The sequence below is a fragment of the Carassius gibelio genome, chromosome B19 (genome assembly GCF_023724105.1).
Source record: "Carassius gibelio isolate Cgi1373 ecotype wild population from Czech Republic chromosome B19, carGib1.2-hapl.c, whole genome shotgun sequence".
In the NCBI taxonomy this organism is placed as follows: domain Eukaryota; kingdom Metazoa; phylum Chordata; class Actinopteri; order Cypriniformes; family Cyprinidae; genus Carassius; species Carassius gibelio.
Genome location: NC_068414.1, coordinates 28115097 through 28135291, shown reverse-complemented (window position 1 = coordinate 28135291; position 20195 = coordinate 28115097). Strand labels below are relative to the sequence as shown.

The following is a 20195-nucleotide window of genomic DNA, read 5'->3' as shown; positions in this document are numbered from 1 at the left end:
ACAAGACAGTAATGTCTGTTACTAGACTATAGTATGTTTTGAAATATAGCCATATACAGGAAACATAAATTAAATAAATAAATGAAATGCAGTCACTGGATGTGATATATCTGTTTACACTCCTGGTAATTCACAATAGAGTATATGTTTTCTATTTGAAGATATTTAAAATGTAATTTATTTCTGTGATGGCAAAGCTGAATTTCAATCACTACCCCATGTCACATGATCCTTCAGAAAGCATTCTGATTTGCTGCTCAGTTATTATTATAATTAGTGTTCAATTAATAATAATGGTTCTTATTAGTATCAGTGCTGAAAACTAATTTAGCTGCTTAATATTTTGTGGAAACCATTATATATATAAACTACCAATCAGCACAATTGTTTTTATCATTGATAATAATAAATTTTTCTTGAGCACCAAATCAGCATTCTGAAAATTCTGCTTCGCCATCACAGGGAATCAATTCAATTTGATAATTTATTAAAACAGACACTTTAATTAGTAATAACCGGTCACAATTTAACAGCTTTACTGTATTTTTTTAAATGTAGCCTTGGTGAGCAATTGAGATTTCTATCAAAACATTAAAAAGTTTGAATAATTCCAAATGATTCAGTTTGACCAGTAGTCAATGAGTGAAGTGCACAGTCATAAACATTCCTCGGAGGAAAGTTCTTCCATTAAATTGTACTGCTTCCATTTACACTGTATTTGTTATAAGTGCCCATAAACTCACTGAGGTCTGAGATGACTTTGCCCAAAGCCTTGGCAGTCCCCATGGAGGATAGAATGATGTTCTGCTTGGCATCTGGCTCATATGCACAGCTCAATAAAAGATAAATGCACAGTCCAGAACACCTAGATCAACGTGTCTAATCAATGCAGCAAGCAAACCTTTCTTAAGACTATATAATGGCATAACTACTTGTGTACAGACAGAAATCACTGAATTAATTTATTTCTAGTTTAAGTGCTGCGGTTGTCAGTACACTCAACTTCAAAGTTCGCGGTTAATAATAACGCGATTCCCGTGTCACTGTGTCACTAGGCAGCAGTGAGAACTAATTAGGCAGCCACACCCGTGCATTCTAGCTGTTCATTTAGCCTTTTTCCCCGAATGTAGAAATATATTGATATATAATTCTCAACATTATGTGCGATTGAAAATATTTACAATATAGTCCATGAAGGCGCTTTAGCAGCATCAGGACCATAGAAAGGAAAAGGCAGCATCACTGCAAAAAGTGGACCTCTTACAGTATAAGTCATAGAGTGCTTCCAGCGCTTTGTAAGAGAACTGCAATGCAGTATCACACGGTCGCAACAAGTCCTCCAACTCATACGACCGTATGGGTCGTTTGTCACTATCCATAAATACGACCCACACGAGCGTTCTCTAAATTAGCGCCCCTATTGGCAACAGGAGGTATGATAAATGAACTTTCGCCTAAATGCATTGTGGGTTTATTTTAACATGTTTGCTATTTGCGTTTTGAATTGTTTGATTTAAACTCTCCCAGATGTTCGTGGATTTTGATGATATGGATTTTAGATGACTTCGAGACATGTACAGGTAAGGTTTTCTCCCGTCTCATAAAGTAGTCGATCGTTTATGAATAATATGAGTTTTTATTTTCAAATCGATACTGGACACTGTATGTCCTATTAAACCAGTTTGACGTTCAAATCATTTAATCGAAATCTGCAGCTTTATAAAGTTAGTTTTCATTGTGATATTCGTTTGAAATTCGCCTGTGGTGGAAAGAGGTCATGTAAAAGTCGCGCATTTACCATGTTTTTACCATAGTAACATGTCGCTGAACCATGTCACGTGTTATAAAACCTCAGTAACCACAACTCAATGTATCTCCCGTCATAACTGTAGTTTTACTTTGGTATTTGTAGTATAAACACGTTACCATGCTTTTCACCACAGTAACTGTGCTTATTGTGTACTCTTTAGTTAAGTAACACATTTGCCATGCCTTTAATACCTTTTTGTAATGTAATTGTGATTCAGTGTTTTTTTTCTTTTCAGTTTTGCAGTTTCTTCATATCACATACATCTCCAGCTCCTACAACAACATTCAGTGTCCAGCAGCTCTTTATGATGCTCTCTCTCTCTCTCTCTCTTTCTCTCTCACTCTCTCTCTCTCTCTCTCTCTCTCATTTTCCTTTCCTATTTTTCTGAACTGTAATTCATAAATAAGTCACACATATTTTTCTTTCTTTCTCTTGTTCATCATGGCATATTTTCACAGCTCAGAATCAGATTTTGATCAGTTCTTGTATTAACAGGGAACTTGTACTCGAAGCTCAACTTGAAGAAGTTTCCAGTGAAGATGAAGTCCTTCAAAGGTTCGACACAGGTAATGTTGAAGATATGTAGTTATAACTGATTTACTTTAATTAATTTATCCTTACTTTATGTTAATAACCTTCCTTATAGTCCTTCCTTTCAAATATTTTGTTCACAGATCATTTCTAACACACTGTCTAAACATGTATGTATTAAAACAACAACAACAACTTGTTACTTTTTCTTTATTCCAGCTGAAAAGGAAGACCATGGGCCTGTCAAACCTTGTTTGTGGAGAGGGATGAATTTGACCATCTTGTGTGTTTACGGAGAAGACCAAAAGCTGCTAAGGCAGATATTTCCAGAGGTACGTCTGTGTTGATCTGAGCACGTCGACAGAACTTTACTGCAGTTACATTTTGCACCGAATTTTATGTTTTTTACTTTTTTAAATACCTCACGACCCCATCAGTACAAACCCTGTGCTATGTCAAAGTATTAATAATTCAAACAATTTCAGCAAATTCATATGATATTGTACAAGCGTACTCTCCAGCTTTTCCTCCTGCTGTCATTGACCATCGCCTCAGCTCTCATGCAGACTGTGTCCATTTTAAGTAGTCAGAGCGTTATATCCTAAAGTTTATATTGAGTCCACTGTATTCTTTATTAGCACCGTCTTAACCCGTTCTAACAGTACATGATATCTGTCCGCACCTCACAGTCTGCCTTTATTTCCATGTTGATTTTAATTGAACACGTCTGTTTAAAAGCAAGTCAGGAAATGCTGTGTAACTTGTCATGTGACACATCAGATCTTCAGTTAATTTGGCCAAATTAGATCATTTAAGGCTGTTCACACCAAGAATAGTAACTACAATAACTATTTTAGCATCCACACCAACATCAACCAATGATAAAGTTATGTTTATTAATATACACACTGCAGCGACGTTGATGTCTGCCACTTTAAATGATCAAGCTTTTGAAATGTGCATTTTGATTGGCTGTTTAATGTTCATCAGCTGGAAAATATATTCCACTGATGTTGTTCCTCTGTGTCATTAAGTATGGACTCATCCTTGGTATGAAGAGGTCTTTAAACTGCTTACAACAATCCTGCTGCATGTTATAGTGTAGAAAATAATTGAGAATAATATAGCTTGAAGATACAGCTTTCTTCCCTCTCATTTTGTTAAACTCAAACGCAAGATTTTGCCTTTCTTTGCTTGTTTGTCTTCATCTTAGTCCTTTACTCTCTCCACTCACTCACACATTCTCTCTTGCTCTGTTGTAAGGTACAAACAGAGCGGATGGTTGCATGATGGCCTCTTTCAGGTTTGTCAACTGAATGTCTACTAGTGTGGCTCAGCAAGTTCCTGTCATGATCAGCCCTCTCCAAGAAAGGTTTGTAGAAAATTGTAATCAATATTCATTTAATCCTCTAACCTGAATCTTTTGGTGAATTTACTTAATTATATCTGTCTTAATTCATATGTAATAAGCAATAGTAATTAAACATGGGGTTAATAGACATATTTTTGTTTTACAGCTGAAGAGCAAAAACACAAAGAACATCAGTCCTGTTGGGGATGAGGAATGAACATGGCTCTATTGTGCCCAAACAGAAAAGAGTGAAAAGGTGCTCATCCCCATTGATGTGTCTGTATTCAAGCAATGCATTAGTACAGCATATGATGTTGATCTCTATTCAAGTCAGCAATTATCATTTTTCACATATACATCTTTTTATAAGTCCTAGAATGAACAAATCATCAGGGCATCATTTCTGGAATTTGGGCAGAAAATGACTGAATATGGTGAGTACTGACACCTGCACCTGTATTCACCAAAACTATTTTTCTTATGGACTCATAGTTTTTGAAGGAGGATGAAGTCAGTTGATGGAGAAATGAAGAACGAGATGTGTTGTATATGAAGACTTCAGATGCAAAAGCCTTTAAGTTCTGTATGAAATGTTCTTCTAAGAAGAATTTTAGAAGAAAACTTCAGGTGGAACTTAGATGCCTTTGCATCTGAAGTCTTCATATGTACTATGAGTTTTCAATACATAACTGATTTGTTATGACTGTTTTTATTATTTTCTACTTGTACAGAAAGACTGCAGTAGAAGGAAAGCTGGTACTGAGAACATTTGTCTTCACTCCAGACTAAAGAGAAGCGGGGTCTGAGGCCAGAGATGGAGGAGTCAATGGTCACCAAATGCAGCGCTGCAGCCTGAAACTGTGAAGACTGAATTCCCAAACAGCTGTGTGACTGCACAGATGTTACGGCCATAAAAGAAACTTCACAACTGAGAGCCCATACCTCCAACAACCTTCAACAGGAATCAATGGTATGTCCATTACAACAATTCTAAATAATAATAATATATAATTGACACAATGATTTTGTCTCTCCAGGACATCTACGCAAGGTTTTTCTTTTGTTGAGGACCGTCAGAGACTCCAGCCACACGAGCCATGGATTGCTCTCAACATCACCATCAGACAGACATTATCACAGAACCAGCACCAGCAGACTGCAAAACAAGTTCCTTCAACAGGCAATCAGACTGAACTGAACTCGTACCAGTAACACCACACACACACACACACACACACACACACACACATACACACACCAGCAGCCTCATACTGTGTGCACTGCACTCTATCAGCTACACTGACTGGACTCTGACTCACTATTATTCTGCAACCTGATATTCTGTTTGCACTAATTCATACTGTACTGAAAGTGAAAGTGACGTGACATACAGTCAAGTATGGTGACCCATACTCAGAATTTGTGCTCTGCATTTAACCCATCCGAAGTGCACACACACAGAGCAGTGAACACACACACACTGTGAACACACACCCGGAGCAGTGGGCAGAGGTATATCTACAGTATACAGTGATTGTTGTTAATTGTTTTCATTTTGTTCTCTCTGTATAGTATAGTATTGCACTATATTTTCTACCTGTATTGAGCTCTTATGTATACGGTTTATATTTTTGATACTGTATATGTGTTGCAAATATATTCAGTACTTGTCATGCTGCAGTTTGCAGAAAAGCATTTTACCACCTGTATACTTGCATTCATGGTATTGTGATAATAAAATGATTTGATTTGAATTGGTCACATGACTTGTTCATCAGTTGTATTGTTGTGCTGGATAAGAATTGCAAATTGTTTATGACATTGAAGAAGATCATGATAGAGACATGGATTTGAAGAAAACCAGGAGAGCTCTGATGATGAGAAGGAAACTGGATGTGATTCTTTGGTGCTCAAGACATTTCACCATGCCTTCATCTGGGTTTCTTCATCTGATTAAAATAAAATGGTTTTAATGTAACCCATTTTTATTTCACTTGAATATAATTTGTCTTAATATGCTTCTTTATCTGTCTTTATGCTGCATCCTAGTAAAATATTGCGTATGGTGTTGGATAATCAAGTATGGTGAATATTCTGTACTAGAGATGGTTTTTTGGTAGATACACCATTTAATTTTGTAAACAACACATATAATCACCATGGTTGTTTTGATGAAGACATGAACATTTAGTAATATTAATGAAATTCAGTTAGATGAAGAGCTGCATTAGAAGAGACTGCATGGACTTCATGCACAACTGAAGGTGATGAATCAAGGAAAGATCAACATGAATCCTGTTCTGTATTATAATGAAGATGTTCATGCACATTACTGATGTCTAGCTCCTGAGCAGGACAAAGATGAGACATTCTTTACAGAGATTTATGAATTAGGTATTTTATATTATGATTCTTTAAATTGCATGAATTGTTTGGAACCATAAACTGCACACTGTCACACATTGTCTTACTGAATGACACATTGGCCTTGTCTGATGAAATGTCAGAATATGTATTTGTTGTCTTTGTTTACTATTAGCACTGTATTATTGCTCTTGATCTTATGAAATAAATTGAGCTCTTTCCAAATGGGCACTTATGTTGATTTTCTGGTGTCTTAATTCTAAGATAACTATGACTTCCAACTTACATAATGGTATGCTTTTGAAAAGACGACCTACAAAATGTGTCTCAACAGTTTGTTGCCAATGATGAGAGTAGAGCTGTGCATTTTTTTCCTGCCCTTCCATCCCCAGGGGCCCAGTAGAGTCCCCTTGAAGAGCAAAACAATTAACATTCCAAATGGCTGTAAATCAAAATCTGATTATAGTTTCAAAAAGAAAATTGGTAGGACAACTCATTATGCTATGTTTACTAAATAATGTTTGGCACAGCTTTCAAACATTCATAGAAAAGTGCTATACATGTGTTTATAAAAGTACTCTTAGTAAAATAAAAAATGTCAGCCTGCCTCTCACATATGTCATATAACTTTGCACAATAAACATGCTTAGATATCCCTTTGTTTAAAAAAAGAAGTATTTTTCACAATTTCATTATTAAACATTTTAAACTACATTGCCCATAAGCCTTAGCCATTCTATCGATGGAAAGTTAAAGTCATGGCGCTGTTTTTTGTAGTTCAATTAAGTTATGTTCAGGTTTAAGGTTAGGATCTCGGTAAAGAGGTAATTTCACAAAATATAGCAATGCACCATTGTTAACTGAAGGTACTATTGACGTAATAATTACAGCAAAATTTACTTTGCAACATTAAACGTTTTTTAATTTGGGCTAAAAGAAAGTCCAGTCACAGCGAGTCCTCGAGTGCCAAGTGGATTTCAAAGCCAATGAAAATCCAGTTGAGCAGAAGCGACACCCTTACTTGTCCATATACGGCCATTCATGACAGGCTTTTCCGGGTTCTTGTGGTGAATTTATTTTCACCCACTAAATATAAAACTAAAATGACGGATTTGCATTGTGGGGTAAACCTGATTCAGCAATAGATTTGTTGATTACAGTTATTTATTTTCAAACAAGGGCCTCATATTTGCGATTATACACATTCTTTACCCTAATATTAATGTACAATATTTAAGCTCAACATTTTTGCATATACTGTATGAAAAAATAATATTATATTTATATATTTATAGTGTATTAAATGTATACATTTAATCACTTGTGTGTTTTTTGGAGATGTATTTACAATCTTGCAATTTTTAGCTCTACCAGTTAAACTACAGAAAAAAAGGAAAATAATAATAAAAATAAATAAATAAATACAATTTAAAAAACACAGGGATAATTTTTTTTTAGTAATTTCCATATCAGTGTTTATTGATATGTCAAACTTTTCAGACAAACAATGCAAATAACACCATTCTTTCTCTCTAGTTTGTCACTATGAAGAAATAAAAACAAAAAAATAATATATTATTGTGAAATATAACAACTTTTAAAAATTACTGATTGATAAAGTAACTAATAGGTACAGACAGAATTATGTAATAGAAAATCCCTTTAAAACTAAATTGGCTAATATAAAAATATATATATAAAATTAAAAAAATGAATAAATAAATAAAAATTGTCAATTTGTTTGCAGAGAAGTTTATAAAATGCCAAATAATATTTTTACAAACCAGGAGTTGCAAGGCACCAGCTGAAATCATATTATTTTCTTTCATTTAAAAGTGATTAACTAATTAGAAAAATATTGTTAAGACTAATATTTCACATGATTACCTCTTAATCTCCTGTAATCACTGATCGCTTCTGTTGTGAACATATGCAAGACAAACTAAAACGGTTATTAATAATTATATTTTATAAATCATTTTCAGCTGGAAAATGCATTTCTATCATTAAATGACCTTAAAGGTCACACACACACACACACACACACATATATATATATATATATATATATATATATATATATATGGCATATAGAATACAGTAGGTGGGATGGTGATAGTGACAGGAGTGTTCACAGTAGAGATGGGAGTGTTGACTAGAGGAGAAATAATACAAGTAGACATGCTAACGACTGAGAGCAGATGTGCCACACAAGAGAGAGTGATGTGGATGCTTTTGGAAGGGCTGCTATTGTGGAGAGCTGATGGAGAAGGACTCAGTAATCTGTCAGAAATCCTGCAAGACAGGAAAAAATTGAATTTATAACATGATGAATAATTAAAACATTGACAACAAATGAAAGTGACGTGACATACAGCCAAGTATGGTGACCCATACTTAGAATTCTTGTTCTGCATTTAACCCATCCAAAGTGCACACACACAGCAGTGAACACACACACACGGAGCAGTGGGGATCATTTATGTTACGGTGCCCGGTGAGCAGTTGGGGGCAGCGCAAAAAAAGTCGTATTGCCGGGCCGAGACTCAAACCCACAACTTTATGGTTAAGAGTCAAACTTTCTAAGCACTAAGCCACGACTTCCCCCTAGCAACGGGCTAGTGGTTAAAGACAACATAACTGCAGCGTGTATAATAATAAACAGAACTTTATAATTTGTTGGTAGCGATGCTAAAGTAGTCATTATAGTTATTGTTCTTGTTGTAAACACCTTTAAATGATCTAATTTGGTCAAATAAATTAAAGACCTGGGGCCGGTTGCATAAACTGCTTAAACTAATCTTTAAAAAAGTTAGCCATATAATTTGATTTACTCTAGACTTGTCATAATTGTTTAAAGTCAGTTACAAAAACATAGATTGGTCCAATTTTACTAAGAAATATGATTATCTCTTGGTTAACTGCTAGTTGGTCACAGTCTTAACATAATAGCTATGTTTACGCAACCGGCCCCTTTTGTGTCACATGACAAGTTACACAGCATTTCCTGACACAGTCTGCATGAGAGCTGAGGCGATGGTCAATGACAGCAGGAGGAAAAGCTGGAGAGTACGCTTGTACAATATCATATGAATTTGCTGAAATTGTTTGAATTATTAATACTTTGACATAGCACAGGGTTTGTACTGATGGGGTCGTGAGGTATTTAAAAAAGTAAAAAACATAAAATTCGGTGCAAAATGTAACTGCAGTAAAGTTCTGTCGACGTGCTCAGATCAACACAGACGTACCTCTGGAAATATCTGCCTTAGCAGCTTTTGGTCTTCTCCGTAAACACACAAGATGGTCAAATTCATCCCTCTCCACAAACAAGGTTTGACAGGCCCATGGTCTTCCTTTTCAGCTGGAATAAAGAAAAAGTAACAAGTTGTTGTTGTTGTTTTAATACATACATGTTTAGACAGTGTGTTAGAAATGATCTGTGAACAAAATATTTGAAAGGAAGGACTATAAGGAAGGTTATTAACATAAAGTAAGGATAAATTAATTAAAGTAAATCAGTTATAACTACATATCTTCAACATTACCTGTGTCGAACCTTTGAAGGACTTCATCTTCACTGGAAACTTCTTCAAGTTGAGCTTCGAGTACAAGTTCCCTGTTAATACAAGAACTGATCAAAATCTGATTCTGAGCTGTGAAAATATGCCATGATGAACAAGAGAAAGAAAGAAAAATATGTGTGACTTATTTATGAATTACAGTTCAGAAAAATAGGAAACGAAAATGAGAGAGAGAGAGAGAGAGAGAGTGAGAGAGAAAGAGAGAGAGAGAGAGAGAGAGAGAGAGAGAGAGAGAGAGAGAGAGAGAGAGAGAGAGAGAGAGAGAGAGAGAGCATCATAAAGAGCTGCTGGACACTGAATGTTGTTGTAGGAGCTGGAGATGTATGTGATATGAAGAAACTGCAAAACTGAAAAAAAAAACAAAAAAACACTGAATCACAATTACATTACAAAAAGGTATTAAAGGCATGGCATTGTGGTTAATGATTTTTAACTACAAATACCACAGTAAAACAGTTATCATGGTAAAAAAAAAAATATGGTAAGTGTTGTGGTCACTGGTCATTTCAGATTCGTTGCGATTGCCACACATTCGTTCACTGGCATTCACAACATATTTGTAAAGAAAACGTCAAACTGCACTTACTTTGACATTAATTGCAGACAATCAGAACAGTACCTTAAAAAATAAACCATAAAATAAAATTGTTTACAAACCTGGACAACAACGCATGGTAAGATGTTGGGTCACGCCTCCTTTTTTTGGGTGGTAACGATGGTAACGACAGTCAAAGGTCATTTGATGACGACACACCCGACAAACGAGACTGTCGTAATACGGCCGCTAGAGGGCGCTTGATTTTAAAACGTAATAATAGGTCGTAATATGCTGCTTGCACAAACGACCCATGTGGTCGTTTTTAAGAGGAGGACAGTCTCCACGGTCGGGGACTCAACATTACTGTGCAATGCCTTTATAGATATTTCAGAACCTATGCCATTTTATACAATAAAAATAAATAAATAGGCAAAGTGTATTCAATTGATAAAAAAATATTTATAAAATTGCAAAATATTTCTATTTGAAATTGTTTTTTGACTCATGAATCATTCTTTAAGAACTTAAAGTATAAAGTTTTCCACAAAATATTTAGGCAGCACAACTGTTTTCAACATTGACAAAAATAAATATTTCTTGAGCATCAAAAAGAAAAACTGCTTTTCTACCATAGATAGCAATGACATTTAGAAAAAATAGAAAACAGTTATTTTAAATCATAACATTTCACTGTATATATTATTTTAATGTATTTTGATCAAACATGCAGACTTGGTAAGCCAAAGAGATTTCAAAAACAACTTTTGAATGAGTGTAAATAAAAAAGAAAGTATATATATTTTATATATTACATATAAATATTTAATTATAATGTTTTTCTCTCCACTTTTTTCAGCTTATCAAATGACTTCCATATACTATACTATAGTATTATTATTTTTAATTCTCAGATGACTTGAAATACTTTACACGATGTTCATGATACTTTTTTCAGACAACAGCATTCAAAAACCCAAGAATGACCAACAGACACAAGGACACTTTCAGAATCAGGCATTGTTCGTTCAGGATGGAAGACACCAGACCCAATATCTGACATTAGTACGGTACTCTAGAATATCTGGAACAATCCAATCACGAAGCAACATGACAAAGGCAAAACAACACATGACACAAACCCATCATCTTACACCAGACAATAGAATCATTTAGAACCGGCAACAAGGACTGTAGCACCAGGTTTTGCATTGTCTGACATACCTGTAATTATTTTATTAAAATAACCGAACCTTAAATACAAGCTGATATCAACACATATCACACATATGATAAAAAGTATCATACTGCTTTAATGACATAAACACAATGACTGAGAACCACTGTAAGCAATGCTGTGTAATTCACGCACTTAACTAAACCATACACATCATTATCTTTAATATATTCATAAGCACCAAAATCCAGTTGCAAAGAACCCTGTTGCTGAATACACAGCAATCGTTGAGTTAATTCATAGGTTACAAAAGAAAACACCAAATGCATTAATGACCAGGTGTCAAAGCGATTTAACTGAATATGTTACATGCTGAGTTAATGCTTTGCAACAGTCCGGAATATGACCGATTTCATACGATCCAACTAGTGTGTGACCATAAGCACCAAAAACATGTCTGCATTGAAATCTACAGTTGTGAAATGGACTTGAAATGACGAGGTGGTCTTCAAGTGCAGGATTTGTGAATGTAAGACAAAGAGAGAGAGAACTGGAAAAGGCTGAGTAGGTGTAAATCAAGTTAAATAACCCCGTTGAGCAGCTGTTTTCTCGTAATTGCTGCTTTGTCAAATAAACGTCTCAGATCTGGTGAGGTAAATTGATAACTGTTGCCCTTTAAAGAAAATCGCACTGAGAAAATAAGTTAGATAAGGGACCAGTTTCAGTCTAATCTGGGACCTGATCCCCTTTTTGTCTGTTAAAAGGCAAAAACTGAGATTAGCAGGAAATGATCCCAACTGAGAAGGATGTACTGACAGAAATGATGCAGTCTGAAATCACAAGTGCGACAAAGAACTGCGAGATCTCCTGATATGCCCCCTGACCGCTGAGTTCATGTGTTTAAAATGAGTTATAAAAAAGACTATACAAACAAACAAACAATCCGAAAATGTAAGAATATTAAAAAATGCAGAACCAAAACACTCCATAACAAAAGTCATCTTCATTACTGAGCAGATAAATTAATAACTACAGCTCCTTCATCTTCACCCGTCATCCCTTCTTACTGTCTGGCTGAGAGAGGGATGTGAAGATGGAAAAGAGGACGACAAGCACCAGATTAAGCAGAGAGTGGATCTATATTAGTGTCTATGGGGGGCCCTTGTGTCTGCCTCTACCTCCCTCTCTGTGAATTCTCTTGTTTTGCATGTTCATTTCTTCTTCCGCTCCTGTGAACATCTTGGGCAGTACCTGACGTAGAAGGAAAACAAAGCAAATGTTGAAAAATACATGCACATTCACTGTTGCTATATTTAGTGAGTTACTCCAGACTGAAATTTCTTTCAGTTTCAATACTGATGCACGACAGCAATGACTTGCATCAGTTTCAAGGGCAAAAATCACATGACTACTAACCATTTCCCTCTGGGTTTGGTGGTCAGACCCACACAGGCAAAGTGGAACCACTCGATAGAACACTAAACAAAAGTGAAACACACACACATTTACCACAGCTCTGAAAATACAGGAATCGGCTGTAATAATGCTGCAGCCTATGACTAGATATTTCATCTCCATTCGAACTTGTAAAGGGAAAATAAACCTAATGAAATAATAAAATAAATATCTATGTCAGCAATAATGTATGAGAGGCTGTGAGCTTGTTGACTTTGGATGAGAAAGGAGACTCACGTCTGCATTGTCACAGCCAATCATCTCCCCGTATGAAACCTGGTGGCAGAGACAATAGGTGGGCTCGTTGGGGTCCACTGGCATGTCCAGCACATCCGAGGGGTGCACGTTCCCGAAGTTCACAGCTGGGGCTGAAAACTCCGAGCTGGAAGACAGTTTTATACAAATTGAGTTCAGTTTTGGAATGTATTTATTTTTGTATGGTGCATTTGGCCTCTTTTATTGACAGAAACAGTTACAAAGGTAAAAAAAAAAATAATGTAGTCTGGACTTTAGGGGGAAAAGCTAACCATCTGGTATTTCAGAACAACTTCATAAACAATTATGTACATGGTGGGAGGTTTTTAATAAATCTTTTATGCTCACCTAAGCTGCATTTATTTGATCAAAGACAAAACAAAAACGGTAATATTTTGAAATATTATAACAATTTAAAACAACTATTTTCATATATTTTATAAGCAATTTATTCCTGTGGTTTATTAGCATCATTACACTTGAATATGATTAGCTTCGCAAGAAACATTTCTTATTATTATCAATGCTGAAAGCAGCTCTGCTCATTTTTTTTTTCTATTTTCAGGATTCTCTGAATAACAGAAGATTCATAAAAACAAACTTTGTGAAACAGAAATCTTTAGTAAAATCTTTGCTGTCATTTTTGATGAACTAAATGCATTCATGCTGAATAAAAATATACATTTATTTAAAAATCGAAACTTTTAACAGTAGTAGTTTATAATATATGAAGATCAACCAGATTTTACTACAATTCTGGCGCCACAAGCGATTAAAAAATGACACTTTACATAAAAAGAAAAGAGTTATAATAGAAAATGCGTGTGATTCTCACCCTTGCGTGAGTTTGACCTTCTTCTGACTACTCTTTGAGCTGCAGTCATCATCAGAGTTCTTCACCTTTGACCTAGTGCGAGTCACCTCCTTCTTCTTGGGTCCTCGATGGTCACCTTCAAACAACAATATACGACCATCAGAGACTTGTGGAGATATAGAGATCCACAAAAGAGATGTGCATGGGCCAAAACATCCCTATTAGTCATAAGAAGCTTACTCTTGTTGCCCTTGCTGGAGGTAGAGTCATAATCGGTGCTTTCTATCTGTTTCTCTTTGAGGTCAGCCTCAAAGCGAGCCAGGTCTGTATCCAACCTCCGGATATGCTTGTCCACCTAACGCATAGAACAAATGATGCATGGAGTCATATATATAAAATATTGACTTATTCAAATAAATTCTTACTGACCCCACACTTTTAAATAGTAGTGTACATTTATATTAAAATGTAATATATAAAAACAATTTGCAAAAGTTATAAAAGGTCATTTGTAAGGAGTAAATGCAAATTCACACTAACCATCTCATAGGTTTGCATGGCAAGCTGGACCTTGTCATCTCCAAACTCCTTACACTTCCCATAAGACTGCTGGATCTGTCTTAACAGTGAGAGCTTCTGTTCGGAGGACAACGTCCGAGCGTTGGCTGTGTATTCACGAGCCAGAGAATCAATCTGCCCTTTCAGATCTAGACAAAGAAGAAATGTAAACAAACAATCACTCACTATCTCAAGCAACCAGGCATTAAATATAAACATGTGAAAATGTCATTAACGGTATTCTTCTATATTACTGTATTGGGGGGCGGGGCTATAGTTAAGACCCACCCTCTGTCCTCTGGTCCAGATCTCGCATCAGCTGGAAGTTCCTCTGCAGCTCAAATGGCAGATTTTCTATGCCTAAAGAGAAAAAAATGGCATATACATCATCTACAGTATCATTAAACAAACCCATAAGGCTGTGGGCATTTGAAAACCAGCACGACAATAAACAGTCTCCATCCTGAGAGACGTCATTGCGGTGTTTTTATTTACGATATGTGATTATTTTAATAGCAGTAACTTTATATATTACATTCTGTCACGTTTATCAGTGCCGCACCCACCAAGAAAAACTACAAAACCATCGTTACCATCAAAACACTGTTTATATTTTACAGTTAGCCCTTTAGCTTCAGAGACCAATGGTCTCATATCTATGCAATGGTCTGACGTAAATAAATTGTAAATAGTGTGTGGGTGTGAAACGTGCAGACATGCTGGACAATATGAACGCAGAAGACGTTTATTAATGTGGATGGAAATCGAAACAAAGACAATAGCCTTACTGTCCAAATAGTGCTCTAGATACATTCCAGCCGCCATTTTGACAAACACAAACAAAGGTTCTTCCGGTTTCGTCGGAAGTCCTGGGCTGGGGTGGGGAGTGAGGGGTAGAGGGGGAGGAGTCATGAGTGAGGGCTGTCTGTTGACCTCTTACATGTCCTTCATCTTCTTTGAAAGTGTGTTGAAACAGAATGATAAATCTCCTCTTTGGATGTTCAGAGATATATGCCATGAGAAATAGAACAATGAGTGTAGTTGGGAACAAATTGTAGGATTTTATCATCACCATTATTATTATTATTAAGTGCATTTGATTAATGGTTATGCTCAACATTTGTCAGACGAAACATTTTCGATGTTAAGTGTTGGGATTAATCTCTGGAATATAGTGATCAATGTCATTATATTAGGCTATGTTGAAGGGGACAAATATTGATTTTATTTTGAAGTGAAAAGATACAATTAGTCCATTGGGGTAAGATGCTCCCCAGAATTGGTTATTATTAAATATTAAATGAATATTTAATTACATTTTTATTGTGATTTATGGGGTTATTATTATTCAGTAATTTCAAATGCACATTTCTGATGTTTTTGCTATTCATTAAACCATAACTGAGTGAAATCTTTCACTTTGAATTCATAGTGTTGCTATTTTGACATTTTCAAAAGTAAAATATAATTTAATATTGCATCTGTCTAAGTCATGTAATAAATATACATTTCAGCTTAACCTCTTTTATAGGGATTCTGCTTTGTTTGTCATTGGTTATTCAATTATTCCACCAATTTTTCTTTCTTTCTTTCTTTCTTTCTTTCTTTCTTTCTTTCTTTCTTTCTTTCTTTCTTTCTTTCTTTCAGAGTTGATGACTGAACAGCACTTGCAAAATTTTGTAACTGCATAATATAACATACAAAACTGCTTTTTAAAACTAATAATAAAAACATTAGTCATTATACAGTTTGTGCAACATACTAAGCAGCCCTTTAGGACTATAGTGTACATCAAAAGTGTCCCAAAATTATAATAAACAATTTTTTTTTTTTTTTTTTTTTTACATCACATAAGATCTTAATGTGTCTTTCTTTCCTGTACATTTTTCCAAATCACTTAATTGTTTTAGTGTTGTTCAGGACCTTCCCAGTATCATCTAAATAAAGCACAGCGTTAGTTGTGCAGGGAGTTCTTGCCCAGAACCCATACTGCCAATCCAAACTGTATGCTAACTGTCAGTCATCTTTGATGATAGTGGTCCTGACAGAAACAAACAAAAGAGGTTTAAATGTCTGTTTTCTCTCTGAATCCTCCATTGGTTTTATGACATGCCTTTCCCAGCATGTATTCAGTACTTTTCACCAGAAGAGGGCAATAGTCAATAGATTTTGAACTGTTCCACAAGAGAGAACCTGGAGACTGAGCTCCAGGGATTGTTGGCTAGTAGCTAGTCTCTCTCCCAGTACAGTCAGTCATTATCCCAATAAACACATAACAGAAGTGGAGCTGACAGCCAGACAATAACACAGCAGTTAAGATTTGTGTTGTGCAGTTTGGTGAGGATACTCAATTTCATTTAAAAGAGAGCTGGCACAATATGTCACCCCACAGGACTGCCAAAAGAACATAATAACTGCTGCTTTCCCAATCCAGATGCATGTCTAAACAGGCTTCCACCTTATTTTAAAATCGCTCGCATATGTATTCTGGACTATGTAGTCTGTGAATCTATGCTTCTGAATCATATTTGTAAAATAGCTGTAGATAAACATAATTAAGATCTAGCGAGATGATCGCTTTCAAAGTACAATTTAAGATGTTATTTGCATGCTGATTTCTTTTCACTTTTTTGTGAAGTCCTTTCCTGTTTTTAAAAGCAGTTTTTTTTTCAACCTAAGCAGGCACAGAAATGTTGGTTTGGATAAAACAGCTCTCCTCTAGCTGTGACTGGTATAATTTTGCCTCACTAACACCCACGTATCTTATGAAGTATTAAGGGAGCACTCTTTCTGTTTAGGGAGTGTTGTCAGTGGTCTCCCTCAAGGAGAAATTACTGTGGCAATGCTAATAAGCATTTATGCTCCCTTGAGCAAATTAAAAAGGGAGAAGACAAGCACTCTTTCCTAGACAAAGTAGTAATCGCAAAGCCCATGGCGTTCATTAATGGTAGCACTGCCATCATATTATTTGAGCGACTTGATTTCCATCGTCATTAATGCATAAATCTGTCAGGGGACATAAAATATTATTTACAAGAAATACTTTGAAAGTGTGAATGTTTTTTCTCTCTCTTGAGTTAGCAAAAGAGAATCGAAAATCAATCACAGAGCTGAATCATGAAATAAGCTTGTAGCCTAATTATGTGTATAAAATAACATTTAAAATACCTCAAGAACAAAATAACATTGAAGGGGTCACATGACGTTGCTAAAAATAACATTATTTGGTGTATTTGGTGTGATGCAATATGTTTATGTGGTTTAAGGTTCAAAAAACATTATTTTCCACATAATGTACATTATTGATTGGCTGAATACCTCAAGAATGTGATGGGAATGTTATGCCCCTTAACATACTGTGATGCCCTGTGTCTTAACATACTGTGTGATGCCCGGCGCCACAAGACAAAAACAATACATACTAATTATAATGACTTTTTACATTTAGCATTGCCTATCGTGCTACGAAAACATAAAGCCGTATCTGCATTTGTGATTGGAGAAAGACAAACAAGCACTATTCTACATTGCTCAAAACTTGCATTATTAAATATCAAATTTTAAATATAAAAAACTTACAGTCTGTGTGTCAGAAGTACCAGACTGTCCCGAACATTATTCAGAAAATTTAGAAAAAGATTAACCTAAATATCTTTTGGATAGACTAGAAGCAAATTACATTGAACTTTCTGTCATTTAGCCAAACCGCTGTTTCAGGGCACATGCAGATGGCTGTTCATGGTGGAGGTTATATATATATATATATATATATATATATATATATATATATATATATATATATATATATATATATATCAAGATCAACAATAGACATGAACTGACCCTTTCAACCAAACCCATGTGAAGGGTAAACTATCAAGTAAACTATAAATCCCCTGCACAAAGTGACAGGACTGTGAGCTCTAGGTGATTCACGTTCTCAGAGGGCCATAGAAATGTGCAGAGTGAATAAAACCCTGCTGAATTACTTTGGTCTAACATAGAGTTATTGATCGTGGCCAAGGGCAGTATAGAGCCGGGCCGGAGCCTGCTCTCTGTCTGAATTAGAGCTCTGTCGGCACAGCGCAGGTCTGATGTACTCACACTGTGCAAATGTAGAGGGAAGAAATCGGATTTGCAGCGGCTGTACTGCAGTTTGCTATGGGGATTGTTAAGAGCATTCTTCCCCATCATCATGCCTTGTACAGCACATTGGGAGGTCAGTACATGTTCAGAGCTATTTATAGTTATGCAGTTAGCATGACAGTAAGTTACACCAGCATGTAGCCTAAAAGCATGCAACGATAACGTTAAGTTAAATAACAGCATGTAACCTTCAAATTATAGACCCTGGCATGGGGCATATACAGTTATATTAAAATGATGTGTTATTATGTGCACAGACAGACACACAAAAATCTAAATATGCAAGGAAGTCATAGGAAGTCCCAGCCTCAAAGTAAATTTGATGTCAGTGGCTGCTTTGAAAATAAGAGCTAGGGTGGAGAACGGGAGGGAGATGGAGAAAGAGAGAGTGAGAAAAGGATGACTCACCCTTTGAGAGAGCCTCCTGTAACTTCAGGCAAGCTGTTGGGTGCATAAATAAATGATGATATGGTGTCCCAATGTTGGCTTTATGATGTCAGGATGAGCCTTCTGCCTCCCTCTTCCTTCCTATTTATCTCCCTCAGTGTCAGGTATACGTCTCGTTTTTAAGTTGGGGATAGTTGAGGCATTGGTTTGTGTAAAGTCATTTATATAGTGCGAAGTGTCGACACTTTGGGTGTCTGATTTTCTGAAGCTGTTGATATGATGATGTGTCATTTAATGGTGTTTTGACTGTCTCTCTTCCTGTGGATTAAGCTGAACTGTGTTAACGTAACTTGTTTGCAAGATCTGATGCAAAATAATTTAAGTTGATGCTAAGTAAACACATTTTTTTTTAATCTCAAGAACAATGTACAGGAGGAGAAGAGGCAGGAGATATTTTTTTCATGTCTTTAAAGAACTCTCTTGTGCTCATTTGTTTATTCGATCAAAAATACAGCAGAACAGTAATATTGTAAACTAGTATTATATATATATAATTACACTACAGTATATACAGTACAGTATATACAGTACATTTATGCATTTAGCAGCTGCTTTTATCCAAAGCAGCTTACAGTGCAATCAGGCTATACAATTCCTTTTTTTTTTTTTACCAGTATGTGTGTTCCCTGGGATTCGAACCCATGACCTTTTGCGCTGTTGCACAATGCTCTACCACTGAACCACAGGAATGGCCATTACTACAGGCTTTAGTGTCACATGATCATTCAGAAAAAAAAATAAAAAATCTTATCAATGTTTAAAAAAAATTGTGCTACTTTATATTTTTGTTAAAACTGTAATACATTTTTCAGGATTTTTTTTTTTATGTGTAGAACATTTATATGAAATACAAATCTTTTGTAACAATTTAAATGTCTTTATTGACACTCTTGATTAAGTTTATGCATCCTCGCTTGTATTAATCAGTATTAAGTGTATAAGTCTTAAGGATTTTTTTTTTTTTACATAGGCCTAATTTTGATTAAAATATACATGTAATAATTTCAATGACAGATGCTTGTATTAATTTATATTAATTTATTATTATATTTGTAATTTCTAAGTTTCCAAATGACTAAATGTAAATAATGGGCCATTTCTAAATACAGGATCAAAAATCATGCATTTTTTAGAGGGGGGGGGGGGGGGCAACAAAGCTTACCTCACT

At 35.5% G+C, this 20195-nt stretch overlaps 1 protein-coding gene and 1 long non-coding RNA gene across 8 annotated transcripts; one reads left to right on the top strand and one right to left on the bottom strand.

Moving 5' to 3' along the window:
* The first annotated feature begins 1331 nt into the window (after positions 1-1331).
* Positions 1332-5446, top strand: LOC127978582 (uncharacterized). 7 transcript variants are annotated; one of them, XR_008158556.1, is made up of 9 exons: positions 1332-1433; positions 1528-1580; positions 2306-2376; positions 2561-2673; positions 3605-3713; positions 3859-3948; positions 4063-4126; positions 4424-4662; positions 4730-5446. It is a non-coding gene; the product is annotated as an uncharacterized LOC127978582 (long non-coding RNA). The 7 variants fall into 7 exon arrangements; XR_008158552.1 differs by having other exon boundaries at positions 2046-2376; XR_008158555.1 differs by having other exon boundaries at positions 1334-1433; positions 1528-1574.
* Positions 5447-11177: 5731 nt separating this feature from the next.
* LOC127979624 (inhibitor of growth protein 4) lies at positions 11178-15316 on the bottom strand. The gene is made up of 8 exons (XM_052585205.1): positions 15223-15316; positions 14723-14794; positions 14417-14583; positions 14117-14231; positions 13898-14012; positions 13045-13189; positions 12769-12830; positions 11178-12603 (listed from the first exon to the last, which is right to left on the bottom strand). The coding sequence occupies exons 1-8, from the start codon at positions 15257-15259 to the stop codon at positions 12564-12566; spliced, it is 753 nt and encodes a 250-aa protein (XP_052441165.1). The 5' UTR covers positions 15260-15316; the 3' UTR covers positions 11178-12563.
* Between the last annotated feature and the right edge of the window lie 4879 nt (positions 15317-20195).